Source organism: Paracoccidioides lutzii, assembly GCF_000150705.2.
Source record: "Paracoccidioides lutzii Pb01 unplaced genomic scaffold supercont2.8, whole genome shotgun sequence".
Classification (NCBI taxonomy): domain Eukaryota; kingdom Fungi; phylum Ascomycota; class Eurotiomycetes; order Onygenales; family Ajellomycetaceae; genus Paracoccidioides; species Paracoccidioides lutzii.
In genome coordinates, this window is record NW_015440954.1 from 808,559 (window position 1) to 833,086 (window position 24,528).

The window sequence follows — 24,528 nt, forward strand, 5'->3', positions numbered from 1 at the left end:
TTATGTCTCCATAATATCTTGCAACGGAGCTGGCCTGCTGTTGATGTTTTCGTCCTGTATGTGGGCACGAGTAGGCGTTTTCAAAGACACGGAAACTTTCGACAGAAGGCCTGGCTTATTGAACCCATGTTCGCCACCGCCCTGGTGATAGCCCTCTGAAACACTGTTGCCCATTCTCGCCCTAGCCTCTCTGTACATTCGTTCCACGGCAGCAACCTCCTCTTCCACATCTAACTGGCAGTCTTGCAGGCAGAACTCTCGCTCACGCTGTTCCATATGTTCTCGAATATCACGCCACACGTGTTCCAAGTCTTTTTCTCGATCAGCGACACCGGACGCCTTGAGATAGGTTAAAATTGCCGCCATGATGGTATTTATGGCACCAAATGCAGTGACAAGTTTGTGAGATGCACTCGCGGCACCAATAGCCGTCAAAGCGGAAGCAACGATGATTTGGATGGCTAAACAGGTATTTATGAGGATGCTGAAGACTCGGTAACGGAAACTTGATCTCTGCTCGTATCGTAGGACCCGGGCATATATCCCCATGTTAGGTGCAGAACGGCGGTGGAAAAATCCATGTGTTATAAGAGCGGGAACACCATCGATGCCGGTCAGAGCACGAAAGATGAGAAGCTTGTCGTTGGCTGGTATTAGGGAGTGGGACTGCAAGGGGATCCGCAACGCTTCATGCCCACTATTCCCCATCTCCTGCCCTTCAGGAGATTGAGAGAGGATTGGCGGATAGCCCTTCTCCTCCTGATCGAGGACAGCTGGAAACGCTCGCTTCAAGACGGTCGGCATCTCTGGGTGACTGATTGTGTGTGGTCATCGTAAAGAATGAGTACTGATCTCGACCATCGATGGGGAGAGTCAAAGTACAAGATGGAAAGAAAAGTGTCAAGTGTCACAAGGAGTCGAGGATGCATCGACTCCATTTCAAACAGTTTCTTTTCCCTACTGCTTCTTCCGTTCTCGACGGGAACTTTGTGGCGGCCTGGATGGGTATTTTGACGAAGGCTGAATAAACTACGTGTTGTGCTACCCACATCGACACACTATCGGCAATGTCGAGAGCTCTCAAAATTCCGATTGAGACACAAGGGCCACTGTCCTGGCCCCTTTTCACCACCAGTGGAGTAAATATGGTGTGGTTGGCTAGCGTTGCCGATCGAGGCTGCAAGGAGCGAACTATGTGCATGAAGAAAAACAGGCTCCCCAGTTAAGAGGACAGCTGCCGCCTGATGATACAAGCACCCTAGGAGTCGATGGGCAATCAAGTGCCGATATCACTTTGTTCCATGTCTTTTCCTTCGGTTTCTATCAGTACTCTGCAAACCTGAGGATGGATCAGAGCCGAGTTTATGCTTAGATTTGAGGAGATTTATTCACCAATCAGAGGGAGATGTCAAACACCGGGATGAAGACAAGCGGGAGCGAACTAGTTATGGAGGGTCATGGATAGTTAAAAGATTCAGCAGCCAGCGCGATGGAAGCTAAAAGTTAGCCGTAACCAAAAGTTAGACGAATCAACGAGCTGGACTCTTACAGCAATTTTCTTACCCCCAGGTCCATTTACCATGCATAGCGTTCTTTATGAGCTTTTATTGTTTTATCACCAGGTCTCTCTTGTTCTAGGAGCTGACTGAGCATTCTGACTACCCTGATACATTAATAGTTATGTGGTAGTTTTGGCGATCGGGTAAAAACCTGGGCAAATTTGGGATACGAGGGATGCTGCCCAACGTTGTTTGAATGCCGAGGCTACACCAAAATGTGGCATGCCGGGAGCTCTAGCAGTTGTTTGACCATCACTAGGAGAAGCAATAGTTGGAAAAACATGGCACTGCTGAGGATGGGCATTACTCCTTTATATATTCTGGTATTTCCAAAGAGTGCTTAAAAATACAAATAAAAATAAAAATAATATCAGTTGACGTAAACAGAAGCGCGAGAAGCTGCAGTTGGCAAGAAAATCCAGACTTAAAAGCTGAGGATAATCGTCCCACCTGCATGCCACTGTTGGAAGGGTCCCGAGTGAGTTCTGGAAGAGATCTCGATTGTCGCTGCTCATCCATAAATTTTTCCTTGTTTGCCGAAATTCGAAACGAGAATTACCGTGATAGCGTTGCAATCCAGGGGAAAAACTGTAGATAGTTAGGGCTAGACAGATGCCTCTGAATAATCGAGTAATTAATTACTATCCCTTCAGATTCCGACGGATTGCAACCCCACGAAAACTGTGCAATGTCTGAGAAGCGGAGTTCCCGTCGTTTAAGTCCGCCAAGTTGACTGGGAAGACCCTAGCCTGATGTGTGATGATTTGGAGCCGGTGATGTGAGGAATGGATGGCGGAGGAGTTGCATCAGCGAATGGGATTCATCATGGTTTGTTAACTTCGATTGCTAGTCTTAACCTTCTCCCCACCTTTCGCATGGATATTGCGGTTTTTCTATAAGAGTGGTCAGAGAATCTTCCACGTCGAGGCCTGCCGTCTCATGAATCGTGACGGTGTAGTCAGTCTGATGTACGTTCCAAGCCGCTTTCACGCTGCTGGACGTCATGATTCGCCGTGTCATAAAGGCTTCTGGGCTTAACATCACCCAGCTTTACCAATCATAAACACTATGGCCGCCTGTCCTTCTTGATGCAAGACCAGCCAACATGTGGAAGGAGTTCCAGCAGCAGGGTTAGGTTTTGAATTATTTATCCCCTTTTTAAGCACGACGAAAATCCGATTAACAAGGTCCCGATCATAAGCAACTGCTAGGACCAGGGATAAAAAGCTTGCTGATTATGGATGGGCCGCCCAATGACTAGCTTGGGCGATGAGGGGCCCGCTCAAGCATCTTCTCAATCGATTTCCTTGTCATGGATAAGACCTCTCGAACACATTTTGATCACGGTCCGAGGCGGTCGCAGCAAGCCACAGTTGGTGATTAAGATCTCTGATTGGAAGCAGTATCATGCATGTTGCTGGATCGGCAACATTTTCCAGTCGTCCCTTCGAATCAGAGCTCAGACCAGATTCTGCTTCCTGGATGCCATTCTATGGATTAGTTTTTCCCGTTCGGACGCCTTTTCGGCTCTCACTACTTCTTCTATCCCAGTGTTTAAAAATTTGCAGCAGCGGTGCTTGTGTGATACGCGCAAACAAATTCGTCTTTTTCGCGGTGTCTTGTTGGACAAACTCTTGTAACCCCTTTTGCTCTTCCCGCATGAGGTCCACCATTCGGAGCTAGCTAAAGGTTAATTGTTCACCTGTATTTCTTTTGCTCACTGCCAAACGTTGAACAGCTGGCTCGGCAGCTGTTGTGGAAGCAACGGCTTTCATATATCTCCGACCGAAATGCCCACGGTATCTCAACCCGACTATTACGAAGTACTTTGAACTTCTTCCTGCTTGCCTCAGCCAACAGTGCATTACTTCGGTCGACGGGTGAACCAGTGTTGTCTGTCTCTCTTGTCTTCCTTCCATCAACGGATTATCGCCGTTTCTGCTGTGCAGAGACAGGTGGATGTGAAGTTTGATTTATTATTCCTTTCCTTCGAAATGCACGATATCGATTGAACTCCTATCATCATAATGTTATTTTTGTCCCTGGCATTATCGATTCTCTTTGCTCGTGCAGGATTCGGACTCCAGGTCACAGAAGGCTCTCCATGTGAAGATAAATGTCTCAAACCCGCACGAAACACAACACCGGATGATATCGTTTGTCGAGATTTTGAGTTCGATGAACGACCTGGCTCCAATTTCCAAGAGTGTGTGAAGTGTGAATTGAAGAGCCCCTACTCTCGTTTACGAACTTTTGAACAGTTTGATACGGATGTTAAATGGGGACTGTGTATGTTCAAGCAACATCTACTTGCCAATATACAATATTTGTCCCTGACAGTTTCTAGATAACCTTCGCTATGCCTTCTCAAGTTGTGTATTCGGTTATCCAGAGGAAAAGGCACAGGCTTTGTCCACTCCGTGCCAGGTGGCGTGTGACTCCCTTGGGCCTGCCATCAAGCGCAATTTGGTTGACCCAGGGCCCTCAAACATGCATGATTTCTGTGGAATGAAAGTTTTCGACGACGGCATCATCACTAAATGTGCTTCATGCTTTAACTTGACTGACAGTGAGAAATATATGGCTAACTGTATGATGTCCATCCTTCTAATACAATTAAATTGAGGTCCTTGAACTGACAAGAAGAATTCTCTAGTCATCGAAGCAATACGCCAGGGCTGCCACGCAAATCTCCCCAACAATGTACCTTTTATTATTGATTCCGATAGAATATTCAAAGCCAAACTTCTGCCACCAAAATTCAAATTCCCCAGAGTCGAATACCCGGCAAAACCAAAATCCCAAGTCAAAAACCTCGTCCTCATCATCGTCTTTTCCATCCTTGGATTCCTCTTATTGATGGTATGTGCTTGCGCCGGATGTATATTCTATATCTGCCGTCGCCGGCGCAAGGCGAAGAGAAGAAACCAGCCTACCTATTTGCACGAGCGGTGGGACGACACAAGCATAGTGTCACCAGTGCACCGTCAGTTACGCAGAAGCTGGGGAGAACCTTCCCCATACCAGCCGGAATTTACGGGACCGTACGCGGAATACGGCAATCAAAACTATGCGTATACCAATGAAGCTCACCAAGATATCAAGTATCCCGTAGAAGCATATGCGATGGATTCGCACCCATCCACAACGCCACAATTCGCAACGGTATCGCCCAAGTCTAAATTATCCTCGCCTATATTATCTGCGGCCCCTCCGCCACGGAAATCAACGAATGGCTGATTGGGTGTTCGAACCCTACTTTCCACTCTCTTCGAAAAACAAACGATCGGATGCTGGCTTTGTTTGATGTGACGTTTTTCGATATATATTGAGAGGAACTACTCGTTTTGCCTAATTCTAGATTGGATAGCAAGGTTCTTCCTCCCAATTGTTGCCTGGGGCTTCGGGATTTTTTCCCCTTAGTGTCCTCGCAACCATTCTAAGTTGGCTAACTACTTTTTACTGTTTCCAGTATATCCTGTCTTTGGACCGGTTTGTTGCCCTCTTGCTTGTTTTTTACCAACGAATCATTTTCCATTTGTATAAGTTGCTAGTTTATACCCATCCTTTTGTATATTTTCTTTGTCCTTGGATCCCGCTGAACGATTCTTTACTCTTTTTTTTGCGCCTCTAAGAGTCGGTGACTCGGTAGCGCCCCATCTGTCTCACTGTTTGAACAGCTAGAGCATAACCTTGGAACACTAGACTTTATCCCAATTTGACCACAAACACGGAGCTGGGAGTATATATGAATGGATGATTTAGTAATAAGAGATGAATTATGTATGCTTTCAGAGATCTTATCACAAACTCTTATGTCAATGAAGCTCAACCGATATCAGTTTACTTGCCCACTTCAACTGTTAGAGGGTTCGATTCGATCTAATCTGACTAAATCAGATCGGAAATGAGATTCCTCTCTAACAAGCTACTAGAATGGTAATTGTTGTACTCGTCTTTAATCTGGATATGCTCTGTATGCGTGTACTCAGGGGTAAACTTCACATGGGTTGGGGCTAGCGGTAACTTAACCTTGAAACTCACTGGGCGAGTCCGATGGGGGCGCTTATTTTAAACTACGACCAGCCGCTTGTTTGCTTACTTTGCACCCACCTCAACGGCCAACGGTAATAGAACCTCTGGACACTGAACAGCTGCGATCTTCTGCGCGCAATTCCACGCAACACTAACTCTGTACACCAACGAAGAAGAAAGAATAGAAACGTAACTACCTTTTAGTCGCCATGGCATCTATATCCCCCGACCAGCTAAAAGTCCTCGAACAAACCCGCCAACGCCTCGTCCAGCTAACCCAATCCCTCGCCTCATTCATCAACAACATAAACCAAAGCGACCCGCTCCCGTCCTGGTAAGCAATACACCATCCAGTAATGGAAAAGCAAAAGGCCTAAATGGAAAACTCTTTCATGTAACAGGTCCTCCCTCCAATCTCAAGCCACCATAATCTCCAACAACCTCCTCAACGTCTCCCAACAACTTACAGACCACCACGACCTTTTTGCATCGCTGGTCGCCTACCCCACCCCTCAGTTTCCCGGCCGCACCGAAGCATCCATGCTTTCTCAGTTATTACGTACAAAACTCGAACCCCGCGTCGAGGACTGGGTCTTCCAGGGACTTTCCATGGGAAATGCAGATGCCACGAGGCTCAGGACGGGGCTGACGGAGCATCAGCTGGCGGAACTCTGGCAGTGGGCGCCTATCGAGGCGAATATGGAGGCGAGGAGGAGGAATTGGGGTGGCAATTATACCCTGGAAGAAAAGGAGATGGGGGTTAAGAATGTCGTGACTGGGTTGCGGAGGAATCTGAGTGAGGAGGAGAGCGGGAGTGAGAGTGGGAGTGAAGAGGGTGAAGGACTTGAGGGGGCAGGCATGGAGGTTGTGAGCATGCAGAGACGGCCGGGTGGTAGTGGGGTTCAGTTCGAGATTTCGAGTGCGGGACATGGGCCACCTGCGCAGTTGTCAACTGCACTATCGTTGGAAGATGTGTTTAGGTTCATGATGACGGGAGCGGCCCCAAGGGGTCGTTAATGTTATTTTTTTGGGAAGCCGGAGGATGCCTATGTTTCTTTTGGATGTCTACGTCCAAGGGTAGTAGTGTATATCACATAGTATGGTGCATACACGAGAAGAGATCACGTGTCCTGCATAAGAGGTACGTTCTGACAAAATCTATTGCACCTTTTCCCATATAATTCTATAAATGACTTATTATCTTACCACAATATCTAACAATAACGCTCATTGTTTTATATAAGATTAAGTCTCTGGAAATTATCGAACCATTCTAAGTTGCCATTAAATGGTCACGGTTTTTTGATACTATCTTCCGAGTGGAAAGTATCACAGAATAAATAACGAAGACGAAAAGGGTAAACCTGTCCTTAATCAATAGGCATGTTATAGCCCATCCCGTTTCTTGTGGTTGAGCCCTTTCAAGAAGAACCCGGGGAGATGCCTGAACTGTTAGCACCAGGGATCTGAACTTCCTTCATCCTCTAATTTTTTGATTTTCGGTTGTTTGGCTGGAGCGGTAACCGGGCTTTTCCAATAGTATATCATTTGCAAGGCTAGAGTCAGGTTAAGGGAAAACCCAGCCAAAAAGTTATAAAGGATGAGCTTATCGTTAACCTCCTGGAGCGTCGTGAAAATGCGCGAAATGGAACCTAAAAGGTAACCGAATACCTAAAGATGGGGGACACATCAGCAATTGGACGCGTATTGAGAAATCGCATATTATACAGGTTGTGGGTTGGGGGAAGAGAAAATTCATCCACACACCGCAACTGCGCTTAGCTGTCCAGTACCGCCTTGCTTCCACACGGTCACAATCTGCGGTACTTTGCTCGACATCCCCAGCAGTCCTGTCCCCGCCTGCAAATACCCCATCATCGTCTGATCCACTATAGTTTCACCGCTAAGTAACAACGCATAGACAACGCCTGCAACGGCAACGACAAATGCGGCAGCTCCCGCAGGATGACCAGAAAACGAGAGCACCAGAACGCCAATCACGACGTCCTGCACAGCGACCAGTGCAGACTCGCCATAGGTGCTGAAGGGGAACTTCTGGCGCGTATTATATGAGAGTATGATCAGCAGACTTGTCGTCTCGAGCGCGTAGGAGGTAAAGGATATACCCGCTGAGGACCGGGAGGAAAGGATTTTCAAGATCTGTGGAACTTTGACAATGGAGCTCAATGAGACAATGGCTATGCCTAGGAATTTGGAGATGGCTAGACGCACACAGGCTGGGTCTGAGGTGACGTCAAGCGAGATGAGGGTTGTGTAGCAGTGTTCGCCAAGAAGAGACACGAAGATATCGGAAATATGTTCAGGAAGGATTAAGGTGATGGGCTTGAGATATGATTGCAATGGGGTGAGGAGGTTCGTTTGGAGAGTTTGTTGGAGAGACTCCATAGCTGCTCCTGGGACTGATGCTTTTGTCTGGCTATCGTGATTGTTGTTGTTGTGACGTGGTAGAGGACGTATGTTGCTGATCTCTTGAAAATTGCAGATAAATAGTTACCGTGGATTTCATTCTCAACCCAAGGCCATATCTATACACATATCACCACGATTCCTAAACATACAGAATGTTTTCCGTTAATCTCAAGTTATCCCTGAACCCTTCGCACACATCTCCTCTCATCAATAATGATACAGATAAGAAGTTGTGACAAGAATTCATGGAGGACAACGTTGCTTGTGTATTATGAAATAGCTAGCCGAAATCTAAACCATCCCCTCGTCCGGAGACGTTGCCCCTTCTAACACAAGTTTCAAGTAGTGAACATTACTTCCAAGGGCTAATTGACTCACACCAAGTACATCACAAATGTTGTGTATGACACATCTATTGGCTCACAATACCCACTCTTAACCCTAACTCTTCAACACATGAAAACACGAACACGTTCTTAGCTTCTCTATTACCAAATTCCCTATCAAAGAACCACGGAATCCAGTTATCACCCACCACTCAGACAGCATGGAACCAACAAAGAAAAAAGCTTCTAAGCTTTTGAGAAAGCTCCAGGTAAATTCCTAGCTTATTAATATGATGTATAAGCTGTTTCACTAACTTAGCTCAATTAGATTCTACTAAACACCCTCAAAAACACAAGTTGAAAAAAATTATAGCTAATATATCATCATTGAAATCAGTCAAATGAACTTCGATGAAGTCTATATATCAAGCTTCTATTCTCAATTCACCTTCTAACATCAATATCAAAAACTCATATGTCTAATTTACTCGATATCTCAGAGAAAGGCTGCTAGGTGGCACGAGGCCGTTGGAAACTAGAGGACGTGAGTTCAAATCCCATGGTGAGCCAAAATCCCACAGTGGAACATCCGATGAGATAACATTTAAAATTTGGGCAGGTTAGCTGGCTTACATCTGATTGGTACCTTTGATACCATCAATTACGCTAGCTATGAGTCTATATAAATTGCCACCATCTCTACCTAGATATCATGTATCTAGTTTTAGAATTAGTCACTTTTCATCTTTCTATCAGGTTTCAACTGGTTATAGTTTTCTCTATTAGTTATAAAAGTATATTTTCACAACTTACAACTTAAAAATATATTTAAACTTTATACCATGAATTCATCATAATTACCTAAATATATATAAGTAGTTGTTAATAAAATATAATTAATTAAATAATTCTTTAGATATTATTATAACTTTTAATAATTTTATATAAATATTATTAAATAGAAATTTATTTATAAAATTTAATTTTATTTATAAATAATCAAGTTTAAGTAAATTAAATAATATTTTAATATATTTATCTTATAATAAATTTAAAAAAAAATTGATAATATAAAGTAGTATTTTTAAATTTATATACTATTTATTAAAATATTTTATTTCTGATTTTATTTTTTATACAATAAATTATAATTTTACTTCTTTGATAAAAAATAATATATACATAAAAAATAATAAGTTTATGAAGTAAAACTATAATACTTATCTTTTAACTTTAAAAATAAAGTTATCTATAATCTTCTTTTAATAATGTTATTAATGTCGCAGTCATGGGACATTGCCAGGGCACCTTATCTTGTCAAGACGCTTTCTTGGCACCGCTGCCTCCTCTCAGTGATATTCATACTTCCCCGCCTATATCCAAGGTGGTTGTATAGACATTGCTACGAAGGCCTTGAGAATCACATCGCCAATGACGCCTAGAAGGCGCCCTTTTCTCTTCCCCCCTAAATCAAGAAGAACGGCATCTCATCATATTTATTAAAGAATGGAAGCTTGATAGAAGCTCTATATAGATATTTATCTGATCCAATGTTAAGAAGATCAGCGATTCTTTCTTGATATATCAGAGTTACTGAAATGCGCATACAATTTTTTATACAATCACTTGTATACTCTACTCTTAGTTGCCTCTTCTATTCGTAGGCATACGCTCGTTTGCATCCTAACAAGTCAAGCCCCCGTTCGGCTTCCCATTTAACCAACTCTACGTGACATTGCTGTTGACACCTTGACTCAGCACCGCCTCATTACAATTTATTAAGTATTAAAAAATATATAAATATTTTATTTAAACAAAATTAAATTTATAATAATAAATAATTAAATAACTTTTTAAAATTCAAATAGTAGTTTAATAGAGAATTTAAATTTAATATCAATAAAAAAAAACTGATATTTACATGATGAAATTTTATAAAAAATTTCTTAATAAATATTATAATTTATTTTAAAATTAATTTTATAAGAAATTCAAATTTTTTTATTTATTCTAATATTCAATTAAATATTCTTTTACTAGAAAATTAATTATTAAAAAGTTTTATACTATTTAATTCATATTAATAACTATTTTATCTTAGTTTTTTTATTAAACTATTTTCAATTAGAGCTTTAAAATTTATAAAATTATTAAATTTAAGTAGCTTTTATCTCTACTAACTAATTATATAAACATTTAATCTTTAAAATTTTATAAAATACTTTATAAGAATGATTCACTTGCTTTACTCACTTTTCATACTTGAGATGATTTCTATATTCATTAGTCTAATGCATCATTGATCATATAATGAATAAAATGAATATCAGCTTACTGACAACTGCATCATCTCAATAAAATATTTGAATATAAATATATAATATTATTAATATTTTTCTTTTAAAATATATATAGTCAATTACTATGATATCTATTTAATTAAACTAGAAGTAAAATAAATATATATATATAAAAAGAATAGTGATAATTAATTTTAAAAAATAGAAAAAATAATTGAGTTAAATAAAAGAAAATTAATATAAAAAATAATAAAAAAGTAATAATAGATAAAAAATTATAAAATATAATATAAATTTTAAATTTTCAATATTTATTAATAGTATATCATTAGTTCAAAGTTTTATTAGAGTTTAAAAATTTACTTTCTAGAGATAGTTTTCATTTCTTCTAGAAAATCAACTAAAAATTTTATTTTTAATTTAGTATTAAAAAATACATTAAACTGATTTATGAAATGTTTTAATTTCATTCTAGATTAATCAAGAACATCATTAAAATATGATTTAAATTTTCAACTATGTCATAGAAATCATATTTATTTAAGTTTATAAAAAATCAAAAAATCAGATTCAAAATGCTGTTTTCAAAGCTCAGTTAATTTCTCAAATTTCAATTCAAAAATTATATCATTTGACAGCTCCTGTCAAATCTAATTGGTCTTTAAAATTTTCATAAGATTTAAACAAAAATTGAGAATGTGATTGATAAAAATATACTTTTTTCTGAAAAGTATAAAATCATCAAAAGTTTTTATCAACTCGCAATGCTTATCTAAATAGTATGAAAATTGAATTCAAAAAAAATTGAGTCTCAGAGAATAAGTTCATCAATTATCAAAATATTTCATATACTCATTATTGATAATATTCATATTTTATCTCACATTGAGAATCAGTATTTTTTTAAAATTCAGCACTTTAGAATCAGCACTTTCTGAAGAATAAAATCAACACTTTGTGAAGAATAAGATTACTACATCACTAATTTCTCATTTCATGAAAGACTAGAAATAAAGTTTATTATTACTCATTTATATAAACACTCTGAATTTCTTCAAAAAATTCAGTGATTAGCTACTATTTAATTTTACATTTATATTTTTATTCATTGCTATTTTTTTTCTTTATAGCACTTGCAGTGTCTATACTTTTATTCTCTTATAATACTAGTTATAGTGCTTCTCACACTGTTAGAGAATGAATGAGAGCTGCATAAGAAAGGATTCTCTGCGTTGCTAACTGCTATATAATGAAATACTTAGCTTGGTGAGAGAAAGGAGGTGCCGGGATATGAGCAATCCACAAGATCACATGATGGGGGATAAATCTAATCCGCAGGATCATGTCATGGGGGATAATGTTGATTGGATACTACGGCTACCCTATCACATGGCCCCACCATTTTATGTTACTCTCGCTTAGCTAGCACTTAATACACTCAACAACATTATCCTCCTACAGATAAACTGTGGGATGGTCTAACTAATATACGCGATGTCACGTGCGGTTGGGGCGGCTGCCCGGGCCACATGCCCAACACCCCTATCTCTATCCTAGAACCTAACTGAAACATGCTATATACAAAATACTTAAAACACTGCTGTGCCTAAAGGCTAATCCTGTCCACCACCTTTTCCTTCGTGGGAATGCAGTTGGTTTGTTAGATTGAACACTAGATTCATTGATTGTCACTATCGCGTCTCCATAATCATGAGGTTGGATGATGTGATTGATCACTTTGAACACATGATGGACATCATTTTTAGAATTTCATTTAACAATCTTATAGATAGAGCTTTGTGGTATACAAATCACAGTAAATATGGCACCATTCAGAGCATGGATGATGAAATATGACAGAGTGGTTGAGAATAGTTCAAATGTGAAGTCTTTGTAAAGGGTTAAGCTCTAAGAACTAGAGGCTAGTCCTCCTATATAACAAGGACGAATTGCTTGAGAAAGGGAAGAAAAGAATGAGATGAGAACTTGAGCTTAAGCAAGCTCACGTAGCATGATCATGTGCACATGTGCAAATGATGACTAGGCTGAGTCAGCCAGCCAGAGCAAATCTAGAGGTTTAACCCCTTATAATACCTCTCTTCTCCCTCTTTGTTGCAGGTCTTTACAACTATTTAAAGTCCACTTTACATCTAATTTTATCTGCTGAGAGGCCTCCCAAGTGTTCAAGGTCTTTGCTTCTTGTAGAAGACTCATGTCATTTCATATAGGCTCAGTTCAACCTACCCATTTAATAAGGTATTGTTTTTTTCTCTGATAGATTCATTTACTCTGAATTTCCTCAATCTCAAACTCAGGTCCTTTCAGAGTCTCTATAGTGAGTGACTGTCAGTCAGTTTGTCTCTGACTAGGCAGGGGATCTGTCATCACAGCATGTGGAAGCTTTACATTAAAGACATTGTGAATGTCAGGTGAGATGTTCAGTCAGTAAGCATGAAATTCTATCTTTTTTAGCACAGTATATTGATTGTATTTTATGTTCAGCTTCTTGCATAGATGATTAATTCTCATGTTCTCTAAGCTCAATCAGACCTTATCTTCAGGTTAAAAGCTTGAAGTCAGATCTCTTCATCTATTCATATATTTCTCTTGAGATTGCTGAGTATTCATCATTTTTACTTGAGCTCACTTCAACACTTCATGAACCTTCCTTATATAATTATCTGCAAATTCAATGGGATTATGTGATGTTTCAATGAGGAGTGCATCAGCTATATCAATGAAGAAGACATGAAAAAGATGTGTTAAAAAGAATGAGCTCACATCTGTTGAGGCAGCATCTCTATTATTGATGATCAGCTCTGCTAGAGAAAGTCATTCACATCAGTCATTCTGTTGAAAGCTAATGTACTTGTGTAGGTAGATTTTCAGAGTCTGATTTATTTGCTCTGTAGCTTCATCAGTCTCTGAGTGATAGATTATGAAGAGCAGTCTCTTAATGTGTAATTTCTCATACATCTGAGTTCAAAACATGTTTATGAAAGCTGACTATCAATCTGACACTACTGTCTTAGAAATGCCATGTTGAGAAATGATGTTGTGAAAGAATACTCTAGTCAATATCTTCACATCAGTTTTCTTAACTGCTTTTAATATAATTCTCTTGGTCAGTCTGTCTGTTATAATCATGATATTTGTATAGTCTTTAAAGCTTGATAAGTTCACAATAAAGTTCATAGAAAGTTCTTGCCACATGCATTCAGAAATAAAGAGAGGTTTAAGCAGTCTCTGATGTTAATCTCTTCATGCAGTGTTTGATCTACAAAGATGACAGTTTCTGATCATTCTTCTCACATCAGCAGCATAGTCTGATCAGTAGAACTCACATCTTAGAACTTCTGCTGTTTGCTCTCACCCAGAATGATCAGTAAGAGATGAGTCATGAGTCTCATGCACTAATTTGATTCAAAGAGGTTTGAAGTCTGACACTTACTTATGACCTTGAAAGAGAAGCTCTCTGTTCTCATTTAAAGAGCACTCAGAGACAGAGATCTTAATGCTGAGTTTAGAAGAAAATTTGAATTTTCTCTCATGAAGAGTCTGCTTCAGACACTGCAGAATCTTGTCATTTTTGTGAGTTTCATTTCACTGAACTTGAAGAGACATCTCAGGTTTCACACTGACAGCAGTCACTCTTGATTTCATTCCAGGTGCCAGTACATTAAACTTAAGTAGTTGAGCTTGCTTCTGCTTGATTCTCTCATCATCAGCACACTGTGACATATCCTGCTCTCTTTGTGATAGAATGTCTGGTTTAATATTCAACTTCTCTGATTAGTAATTAATTCTGAAGTTGAATCAATAGAGAATATCCATTCAACATAGCTGTCTTTCATTTAGTCTATGTGTAGTTATGAAGTATTCTAGATTCTTATGATCTGTGAGAATCTTAAATTTCTTTATACTTCATAGCTCAGCATTTCATTCCTTTAAACACTCAATTATTGTTAATAACTTCTTATCATGAATCTCATAGTTGCATTCTGCAAGTGAATGCTTATGAGAGAAGAAGACACATGAGTGTAAAATGCTCTGCTCATCATATTGTAGTAGCACTTCTTCTGAGACATAATCTGAGAAGTCTGTTTTCAATATAGTCTCATAGTTAGGGTAAAATTAAAGCAGAATTGGAGCAGAGATAAATATTGATTTTAGACACTTAAAAGCTTCCTCAGTCTTGCTCATCCATAAAAAGAGAATATTCTTACATGTAAGAATTGTCAGTGAGATCATGATCTTTGAGAAATCTCTGATGAATTATCTATAGAAATTGGCAAAGTCTAAAAATCCTCATATACTCTTAAGAGCAGTAGGTGTTGTCTATTTCAAAATAGCTTTAACCTTCTCTGAATCTATTCATATACCCTTGCCTGCTTCAATGATGAATTTAAGATATTTTGTGCTGTTCATCTTAAACTCACTCTTTCTGATATCTATCTGCAGGCCTACTTCTCATAGATGCATAAGCATCTGTTGTACATGCTCACAATACTCCTGTAAGCTTCTTGAGGAAAATATCAAGATGTCATCTAAATAAACTGAGCAGAAGTCATTCAGATATCCATGTAATGCTCAGTTGATATATTTTTGAAATGTGCTCAGAGCATTGGCTAAATCAAAAGGTGTAATCAGCCACTCAAATAGTCTGTATCTGGTTCTAAAGACTGTTATTCACTTATCACCTTCTATGATTTAAATCTTGTGAAAAGCTTCAATAATATTCAGCTTAGTAAATCATTTAGCTCATTAAATTCACTGTAGAGTCTCACTAATTAATGGTAGAGGATATCAATCCTTTTAGTTAATTTTGTTAAAAGCTCAATAGTCTACACAGAATCTTAGCCCACCCTCAGACTTCTTTGCAAATAGTATGAGAGCAGCTGTGGGAGAGTTGCTCACTCTAATAAAACCTTTATCTATATAATCTGTAAGAGTCTTTCACAAAGTCAATAGTTCCTCTTGAGATATATTATATAGTGAGCTCTAATGGAGTTGTTCTGTGCTATCATCAATCTTTTTAATCAGTTCAATCCCATGATCTCTACCTGAGCCACAAAGTGGGGGTAAAGTGTTGGCAGCTTTCTTATCAAATATGTCCAAAAACTCATGATAATATTCAAGTAGCTTTTCTCTAGAGTTAATCTTTGATTTCACTTCTAGAGCCTTTTAAATGTCAGCCAAACTGACAGTGAAGATCTTGATGTTTCACTTCTCTCAAGTGCTTACAAGCCTAGAGAAGCTTATGGCAAAGATGGGAATCACATCAGCTTTTGCATTTGAACTAGGCTCTATCTCTATACCACTCTCTTCAAACCTTACAATTCTTTGATGAAGAATCATAGTCACCTTTTGCTGGGCCAGCCAGAGGTCACCTAGATACATATCATGATCATGTAACTCATTCACTACATAAAAAAAGGCCTATTCAGTTACATGATCACCTATATCAATTTGAATGCTAGTCACCATGCTCATGGAGAGTCCCATAGAGTCTTCAAAGCCAGTCATTTTAAAAGAGAGAATTTCAATATACAGGAGCTTATACTTGTTAATGTAGAATTGAGAAATAAGATCATAGACATTACATTCACTGTCTATCATTGCTTTAGTTGAAAAGACATTATCTACTAAAGCATCAACAATGAAGGGTTTGAATATCATCTTAGATTTAAATCTTCTCCATTGCTTCTTCATAAGCTTCTTATTTCACTTCTTTCAGTGTTTTTGAGTTAGAGCTACTCTTTTCCTGAATCCTCACTTATTTTCATATTGTCATCATTCAGTACTGACTTGAGAATCATCTTAGCTATCATAGGAGTAGCAGAGCATCTGAGAGGTTTGAACAGATAGCTCTTAATCATATGACCTCTGGCTTCACATCTCAGGCACAGGCCTTGCTCTCTTCATTGATTAATCTCTGTCTGATTTATCAATTTGATATAATAGATGCTTGGGGTCACAGCATCAGAAGAGAGATTCATTAAATCATCAGCAGAAGCTTGAGACTGGTTTCATCAATCAAGAACAGCATGACAAAGTGAAAAGTGTGAATTAGATATTGTATGATCTGAAAAAGATCTGTCCTTGCAATGTTTAGACTACTACCTTAAAGTCTTAAGCTCAGAGAGTTGTTGATCAACTAATCTAAGCTTCTTGCAGTAATTCTCATAGAGAGATAGTTCTCTTACACTCACTATGCCTTTTCTCAGCTCTATGCTTAGGGTGGATTTCAAATACTTCTTTTTAATATAATCATCCTCTCTGTGACTATCAGCTTCCAGCAGTAGCTGATTAAATTCAGGTAGAAAGTTAAAGAGAGCTCTTCTACTCTATCATAAATTATTGAGCTTTTGCATAGCCTTTTTCTATCATGCAGAATCACTAAAGAGCATGTGTGTCTGCTTCATTAAGCTCTTTACTGTGAAGTTGACCTTGTTCTTATTATTCTCAATTCAGAGGTATACTCAAGCTACTGCCATTCCTTCCAGTCTTGAGTACATATACCAAGTATATTCCTCATTATTACTTAAAGCTTTCTCATTGATCTTAAGTTTTGATTGAAGCTTTAGCTCTCACTGAGAGTAGTGCTTCAGATTAGAATCATCATACTTCTCATAGTCTGGTAGCTTGGTCTTTGGTCTTCTGACTGCAATGAGTGGTTGTGAGTTCAATTGAGAGAGAATTGATGTTGAGATGTTCAAAGCTTATTGTAGATTAGCTATTTCAGCTTGCTGAGCTGCTATTAAATCTCTGTTCTCACACTGAATCTGTTTCTGCTGTTGGAGAAAGGTCATCTATTGTTGTTTGAAGCTGCTGAGGGTGTCTCTACTCATTGCTTCATGTTGATTCATTTGTATATTCATTGTACAAGTCTGCTGCTTTATCTTGTTTAGCTAAATATTTTCAATATTGCTCATTCATTTGTTAGTACAATTGCTAACTCAGTCTATTCATATACCAGTGCTATTACTGAACTTTGTGATGCAGAATTTAAGACTCTCAATAGCCTGTCATATATCAGCATGTTTGCTGAGCTTTATGATATAGAATTAAAACTCTCAGTGATCTATCAATGAAAGGAGTGAAGCAATTTATAATGTAGAGGATTAAGCTCTAAGAATTAAAGACTAGTTCTACTATATAACAAGGACAAATTGCTTGAAAAAGGGAAGAAAAGAATGAGATAAAAACACAAGCTTAAGCAAGCTCACGTAGCATGATCATGTATGCATGTGCAAATGATGGCTAGGCTGAGTCAGCCAGTCAGAGCGAATCTAAGAGTTCAGCCTCTTATAAATATTTACTATATCTATATATCTACTCTTCTATAATTCTAGTTATAGAGCTTCTCATACTTTCTTTTAATACTTAGTTTATTTGTTTTAAGTATTCTTATATATACTATCATAAGTATCTAAAAATAGACTAAGAGATAAGAATTGAACAAAAAATATAAAATACTTCAACTGCTAAAGTAGAGATTATATAATATAAAATTACTTATAAAAGCAAGAAACAGATAGAAAAGAAGTAGATATTGAAACTATTATTATTAAATCAAAAAAAAATAAGTTTGAGAGAAGTCTTTTTTTAGATAATATAATTACACTAGAGACTTTGAACATAAATAAACTGATAAGCGAAAATTCTTTTACTATATATATTAAGATAGCTTTTAATAAATATATTATTTTTATAAAATTATTAATAAATTATAAAATAAATTGCTATATATTTATTAATTTGAGTTTTATATAAAAATATATCAAAGTTTTAAAAATAAACTCTGAAGAATTAAAAAAAAATTATTAAATTATAAACTTTTATAATCAAAAAAAATCTCAATTATAAGAATTATCTTTATATTTATGAATAGATAAGAGAAGATTTCTCAATATATTAATATTATTAATAAATCTGAGAAGCACTGATATAATTCTAGAAGAAATTTGATTAATAAAATAAGAAATATAATTAGATATAAAAAATTAATATATAGTTTGATCAAATATATAAATTTATATAAATGAAATATTAGAAGAATATAATACAATAATTTTAAGAAAAATTTTAAAAAAATTAGTAATAAAGTCAGAGTATTAATAAAATACAGATTATAATAATAAATTTACTGATAAAAAATTCAAATATAAAGTTATTTAAAGAAAATAATATTATAAATAATAAGAATAATTCTTTAAAAATATCTATAAGAGCTCAATAAATGAATAAATCAAATAAGTAATAAGTATGATAATTAAATAAAAAGAAATTAGCTTTTAAAACTTTGCAAAATATAATATTTATTAGAGATATGATCATTTATTATCATGAAAAATGTAAAAAGTAAGGGATTTTCATTTTAAGTCTCTGCAAAATAGATAAAATTATTATGAAAAAAAAGATTATTATTAATATTAAATTGAAAAATAAATAATTAATAAATAAATACTTGTTAAAGAACTATATATAAGGGGCTGAACCCCTAGATTCGCTCTGGCTGGCTGACTCAGCCTAGCCATCGTTTGCACGTGCGCACGTGATCATGCTACGCGAGCTTGCTTAAGCTCATGTTCTCATCTCATTCTTTTCTTCCCTTTCCCAAGCAATTCGTCCTTGTTATATAGGAGGACTAGTCTCTAGTTCTTAGAGCTTAACCCTCTACACATTATAGTTAAATTCTAATATAAATAGATAAATATTATAATCATTAATTATATACTTCTTAAATAAAAAAAAACAAGAATATTATTATTATTATTATATTATTTAATATATTAATTATTAATTAAGTTATTGAATTTATTATTTAATATTATTTTATTTTCTTTGAAGTTTATTATAAATATTGATAAAAATTTATTTTTTCTTTAAAAAATAATATATATTTTATTAATAAATTAAATATTTAATTTTATGAATAATAATAATATTTAAAACATATTAAATAATACATGAAAATATTTCTTACATATTATTTACAGCTTCTTCTTAACAAAAGGGCTTTATAACCTGATAAAAAACAATGCTACATGTGAGTACTAGTTAAACTACTGGCATAAAGGCCCAATCGCAATCATAGTCTATTGAACTAATGGCGAGGACAATTCCTTAGAAGTCACATGATCCTTAGCAGAATGACGCGAGTGATTACTCATCATGGATAATCCAAGATATCCCATTCAGCAAATTTGAAGAAATCCCGACGTCGAGACTTCAGCATCAACATCAAGTTACACCTAACGCATTGCCATGTCAATGGCGAGGCCTCTGTTGATTCAGGCTGCCAATTGAGTGCAACCTGGATTGGCCATGGCCTTTCCGTTGTTAATGTTACGCACTGGCGTGGCTCTGGACGCTGCCGCGCTTTGTTCCCGCTGCTTCACCCTCTTAATTTCGCAGCCAGCGGATGTCTCGCGGAGAGGCTTCTCCACAACTAGGGTCCTGCAAAATGCGGAATATCGGGCCACAATTTTGCCTAAAGTTTTGCAGCAAGCCTACCTTTCTTCCTGTGGACTACCCAGAAGTTCATTGTCTCAGCGTGTTGTCGTTCAACGGTTAAGAAAAGAATCACAACATACCGATCGCTCCGCTCTCTTTCACTCCGTACCTCCTTCTATTGATACCCAGTCCTCATTCGGCACACCAATTGAGGCAAACAGGAAACATGGATCACCTGCTACTTCCCCCAAAGAACTTCCGCATCGAAGACGGCAACGATTGAAGGCTGAGCAGGAAGCCAACTCTAAATATGAGATTCGTCCTGATGCCTCAACCCGCCTTTCCACCATATCCTCATCTCTCCCGAAGACTTCTCTGCGGCGGACAATGGCAACATTCCTTGCCCTTACAAAACCAAACCTGTCCTTCCTCGTTGTTCTCACCGCTACAACCGCTTACGGCCTCTATCCTATTCCAACGCTGCTAGCGCTAGACCCATCAGTGACACCTCTCCCCGCTCTCTCTACTTCTACTCTTACCTTTCTTTACCTCACAACCGGTACATTTCTCTCTTCCGCAAGTGCCAACACTTTAAACATGTTGTTCGAGCCACAACACGATGCCCGCATGACCCGCACCCGTAACAGGCCCCTCGTTCGCAAACTCCTCTCCCCCAAGGCTGCTCTCTTGTTTGCCGCGCTCACAGGTACCGTCGGCATAATCGCACTATATATGGGCACAAATCCAACCGTCGCTGCTCTATCTGCATTTAATCTTTTCCTATACGCGTTCGTCTACACCCCCCTCAAACGTATATCTCCTATAAACACCTGGGTAGGCGCCATTGTCGGTGGAATCCCACCTTTAATGGGCTGGATTGCTGCCACTGGCCAAACCGCTACAACTGGCCATGATACCTGGCGCGATCTCCTCTTCGGCCCTGACAGCCCCGGTGGATGGCTCATGGCCGCAATCCTCTTCGCCTGGCAGTTCCCGCACTTCAATTCCCTCTCCCACACTATTCGCGAGGAGTACAAGAACGCAGGTTACAAAATGCTTGCGTGGATGAATCCCGCGCGGAATGGCCGGGTGGCCCTTCGTTACTCGATCCTCATGTTTCCATTGTGCGCTGGTCTTTGGTGGGCTGGTGTGGTCGACAAAGGATTCTTGATTGGGGGAACGTTAGTCAATTGTTGGCTAGCCAAGGAAGCTTATCGGTTCTGGAAATTTCAAGGAGCAGGTGGAAGCGCAAGAGGCCTATTTTGGGCTAGTGTCTGGCATTTGCCGTTACTTATGGTTGGTACGCTTATTACTAAGAAAGGTATTTGGGATGGGGTGTGGAGAAGGGTGTTTGGCGAAGATGAGGAGGATATAGAGGACGAAGAATTCGAACAAGACGAGATGGAGGAGGAGGGCAATGTTCCCGCGGATGCATCATTGCCCATGAAACCGATACCGTGACCATATCGTTCTTCATATCGGGAGGGGAGAAATAAGAGAACATGTACCTGTACACTATATTATGTGTTTCGTATATACTTATCGGCGCAACAATTTATTGCCTGTGATCACTTTAACCGCGTCACGAAAACAGATGCGTAGATGTTAATATGCGTCTAAATTGGTACAGATATGCTGTCTCTCCACTCGGGATCTGGATGAGCCAACGCCGTTGTAGGGTGATATAAAAATCTTTCTTCTGATAAACAGGAATACCCGCAGGGCATCAATGATGACCTGAGCTGAATCTTCAGTGTCATGATTAGAGAATGTCGACGTTGATGCCCCTTCTCAGTTTGCACATTAAAACTTCGCTGAAAATGAATTGACTGCGCCATCAAAACGCGATCATAGTGTTGCTGAGTGACAATAACGTATCGGAACCAATGGACATGGAGTTTGGCAAGGAGAAGCCTTCATCAACGAAGAAAGACAACTAAGCAAGTTGCCATTGAAAATTCCTTTATCTCGAAAAGGTAGCAAACCTACCTACCCCCTTAAAGCTTTGAAAATAAGAGTCATTTTCTGTCGAGGTTGCACGTGAGCCCCATGCAAAGCCTCCTGCCCCATGCAAAGCCTCCTTAGTCAGCCAAACCAATAACGTGGGGCAACGATCAGCCAATCAGGACCAACTTCCCCACGCGGAAACGAATTCCTTCCTTTCTGGGACTAGCGGATGTAAGTTCATTGCAAGAACATCATCACAAGGATTTGATGATGTCGATGAAGATGGACCCGACGGAGATGGCGATGGTGATGGCGATGGTATGGAGGTTTACAAGGCAATTGGGTGAGGGCTGAATCTGTCATATCCTGTGAACATCCATGCTGTCTCGCCCTGGTACCTCGTTTAACCATATATCAGGTAACTTTGATGTCTGGTGAAGGACACTTTGCTAACAGCTGTATTCAGCCAGAGCGTTTATATATACGGCATGTCCACCTAGTCTACTCAGTATAAGCTCTGGCTTACTGCTATCGGCGTTCAGATGTACCCGCTTATCGTTTACGCTTAACCACAATTTGTCTCAATCTAACCTCGAAACATCATGTCCATACCAAAATCATCTCTATCCCCATCCACCCAGCGTCGACAAGATAAAGAGCACACTCAAGAGTTGGCCACTCCTTTAAACCGTGTTATTCGAAATCAGGTGGTGTTTCGCGTCAAAGATCCACGACGGCAACAGCCGATTAAGTCATCGCAGCAACAAGTCATCCAACCTGTGGAGTACCCGATCTTCCGTCCCCGGAAACCTCACCGGAAATCGAGGACCGGCTGCTGTAATTGTAAGAAACGCAGGGTTAAGGTATGCTTTTTCCATTTCCAATTCTATTCATTTCCTTGGTTGCACAGGAGGTCCTTAGTCTGCATAGATGCAGGAACGTATGTAGCGTGTTTTGTGTTGGGTCTAGATGCAGTATATCTGACGGTAATTTATCCATGGTTTTCAGTGCGATGAAACCAAACCAGGCTGCCGAAAGTGTGACGTTTATGGCATATCCTGTGATTACTTGGTAATGGAATTCCAATCAAAGTCAAAATCTACATTCCGATTAGCAAAGGAGTTTTCTCAAGTCTATGAGATTGATTCCACCACCTATTCACTGGCCATTGCCGACCTTGCGGACAAAATAGACTCAGCATTGCGACTTCCTCCCAGTATTGACGATGATCTCAGTAATTTTATCACAAAACCTGCTCATCGTGATTCTGTCGAAGCTCTCTATCATTTTTTAGCCCTCCCAGGCGAAAACTCCGGCCTTACCGAGGCCGGTAAAGATGTGGCAAAGGGGGACATGTTGCGTGTAGCTTTTCAGGTAGTTACTATCATATGCCATTCTCTTTCTAAATTCTGGATCCCACACGACCCTAACATTAATTATTTTAGACTCCATATCTCATGCATGCTATTCTGGGTGCTGCTACAACCAGCCTCAGACGATTACACTCATGGGGCTCGTCATTCAGAATGGCCGAAAGCTACCATTGGCAGCGGGCCATCAATCTGTATCAGAAAGAGCTATTTACTCCCATTGGCGTGCATAACATGGATGGTCTCATGTCGACCTGTCTGCTCCTGGGCGTTCTCTCTTTCGCGGTAGAAGAGTACAAGCCGGAGGAATCCTGGCTTTTCTCACCGGACCCTAAAGCTCTAAACTGGCTTCTCGTCCAATCTGGACTCAGGCACCTCCTCAGATTCACAGGCCCTTTTTTGTCTCAGAGCATCTGGTACAAAGTCTTTATGGAATCTGATGACGAACACCACACATTTGATGACCACCGCCCAGGCACTGAGGGTCTTCACCCTGCTCTAGCTGAACTTTGTGAAATCGATGAAACTACAACTGAAGAAACAAACCCTTATCATTGGCCACTTCGCATGCTTAGTCCGTTACTGAATCTGGTGCCCTGTAACGAAAACTCGAGCAAACTAACTTCGTTCATGGGCCGGCTGCTACCTGATTATACTGACCTTTTGCAAAAGAAAGACCCGAGAGCAATTCTCATCTTAGGCTACTGGCTAGCAAAGAAGTGTCAAGAAAATCAGTGGTGGATGCAACCGAGGATTCATGCCGAATGTGTCGCTGTTTGCATGTTCTTAGAACATAGCATGGACCCTCGAATGCTGAAGCTGCTTGAATACCCAGCCGAGCATTGCGGGTATCTTCTGAAACATGTTCGAGAATGCACGACATTTGAGGTGAATATTGACCTTGTGTGCCTCTTTTAAGAGTAGTGCAGAAGTGTCGAGAGTTCTTCCGGTGTCCACGGCACCCAATAACTCTGTTATCATTTCTCTCGCAACTGAAGATGCCTTCAAGTGTGATTAAATCTGGTAGACTTTGCTCCAATCTCCCTCCACATTAACATGCACTAAATATCACAACATGTTTCCGTGCTCAGACAGAACAGCT

The 24,528-nt window shown here is 39.0% G+C and overlaps 6 protein-coding genes across 6 annotated transcripts; 4 read left to right on the plus strand and 2 right to left on the minus strand.

Moving 5' to 3' along the window:
* PAAG_03199 (hypothetical protein) lies at positions 1–804 on the minus strand (the record flags this gene model as incomplete). Its single annotated transcript, XM_002794608.2, has 1 exon — positions 1–804. The coding sequence occupies one exon, from the start codon at positions 802–804 to the stop codon at positions 1–3; it is 804 nt and encodes a 267-aa protein (XP_002794654.1).
* A 2,782-nt stretch (positions 805–3,586) lies between these two features.
* Positions 3,587–4,799, plus strand: PAAG_03200 (hypothetical protein; the record flags this gene model as incomplete). Its single annotated transcript, XM_015844879.1, has 3 exons — positions 3,587–3,848; positions 3,907–4,149; positions 4,216–4,799. 3 exons carry the CDS (start codon positions 3,587–3,589, stop codon positions 4,797–4,799), a joined length of 1,089 nt encoding a protein of 362 aa, XP_015702085.1.
* A 1,004-nt stretch (positions 4,800–5,803) lies between these two features.
* On the plus strand, positions 5,804–6,611 carry PAAG_03201 (mediator of RNA polymerase II transcription subunit 8; the record flags this gene model as incomplete). Its single annotated transcript, XM_002794610.2, has 2 exons — positions 5,804–5,928; positions 5,996–6,611. The coding sequence occupies 2 exons, from the start codon at positions 5,804–5,806 to the stop codon at positions 6,609–6,611; spliced, it is 741 nt and encodes a 246-aa protein (XP_002794656.1).
* A 435-nt stretch (positions 6,612–7,046) lies between these two features.
* PAAG_03202 (mannose-P-dolichol utilization defect 1 protein) lies at positions 7,047–8,000 on the minus strand (the record flags this gene model as incomplete). Its single annotated transcript, XM_002794611.2, has 2 exons — positions 7,047–7,265; positions 7,362–8,000. 2 exons carry the CDS (start codon positions 7,998–8,000, stop codon positions 7,047–7,049), a joined length of 858 nt encoding a protein of 285 aa, XP_002794657.1.
* An 11,980-nt stretch (positions 8,001–19,980) lies between these two features.
* On the plus strand, positions 19,981–21,570 carry PAAG_03203 (protoheme IX farnesyltransferase; the record flags this gene model as incomplete). Its single annotated transcript, XM_002794612.2, has 1 exon — positions 19,981–21,570. The coding sequence occupies one exon, from the start codon at positions 19,981–19,983 to the stop codon at positions 21,568–21,570; it is 1,590 nt and encodes a 529-aa protein (XP_002794658.2).
* A 1,088-nt stretch (positions 21,571–22,658) lies between these two features.
* On the plus strand, positions 22,659–24,344 carry PAAG_03204 (C6 zinc finger domain-containing protein; the record flags this gene model as incomplete). The annotated part of the gene is made up of 3 exons (XM_015844880.1): positions 22,659–22,919; positions 23,065–23,430; positions 23,502–24,344. The coding sequence occupies 3 exons, from the start codon at positions 22,659–22,661 to the stop codon at positions 24,342–24,344; spliced, it is 1,470 nt and encodes a 489-aa protein (XP_015702086.1).
* Positions 24,345–24,528: the final 184 nt, after the last annotated feature.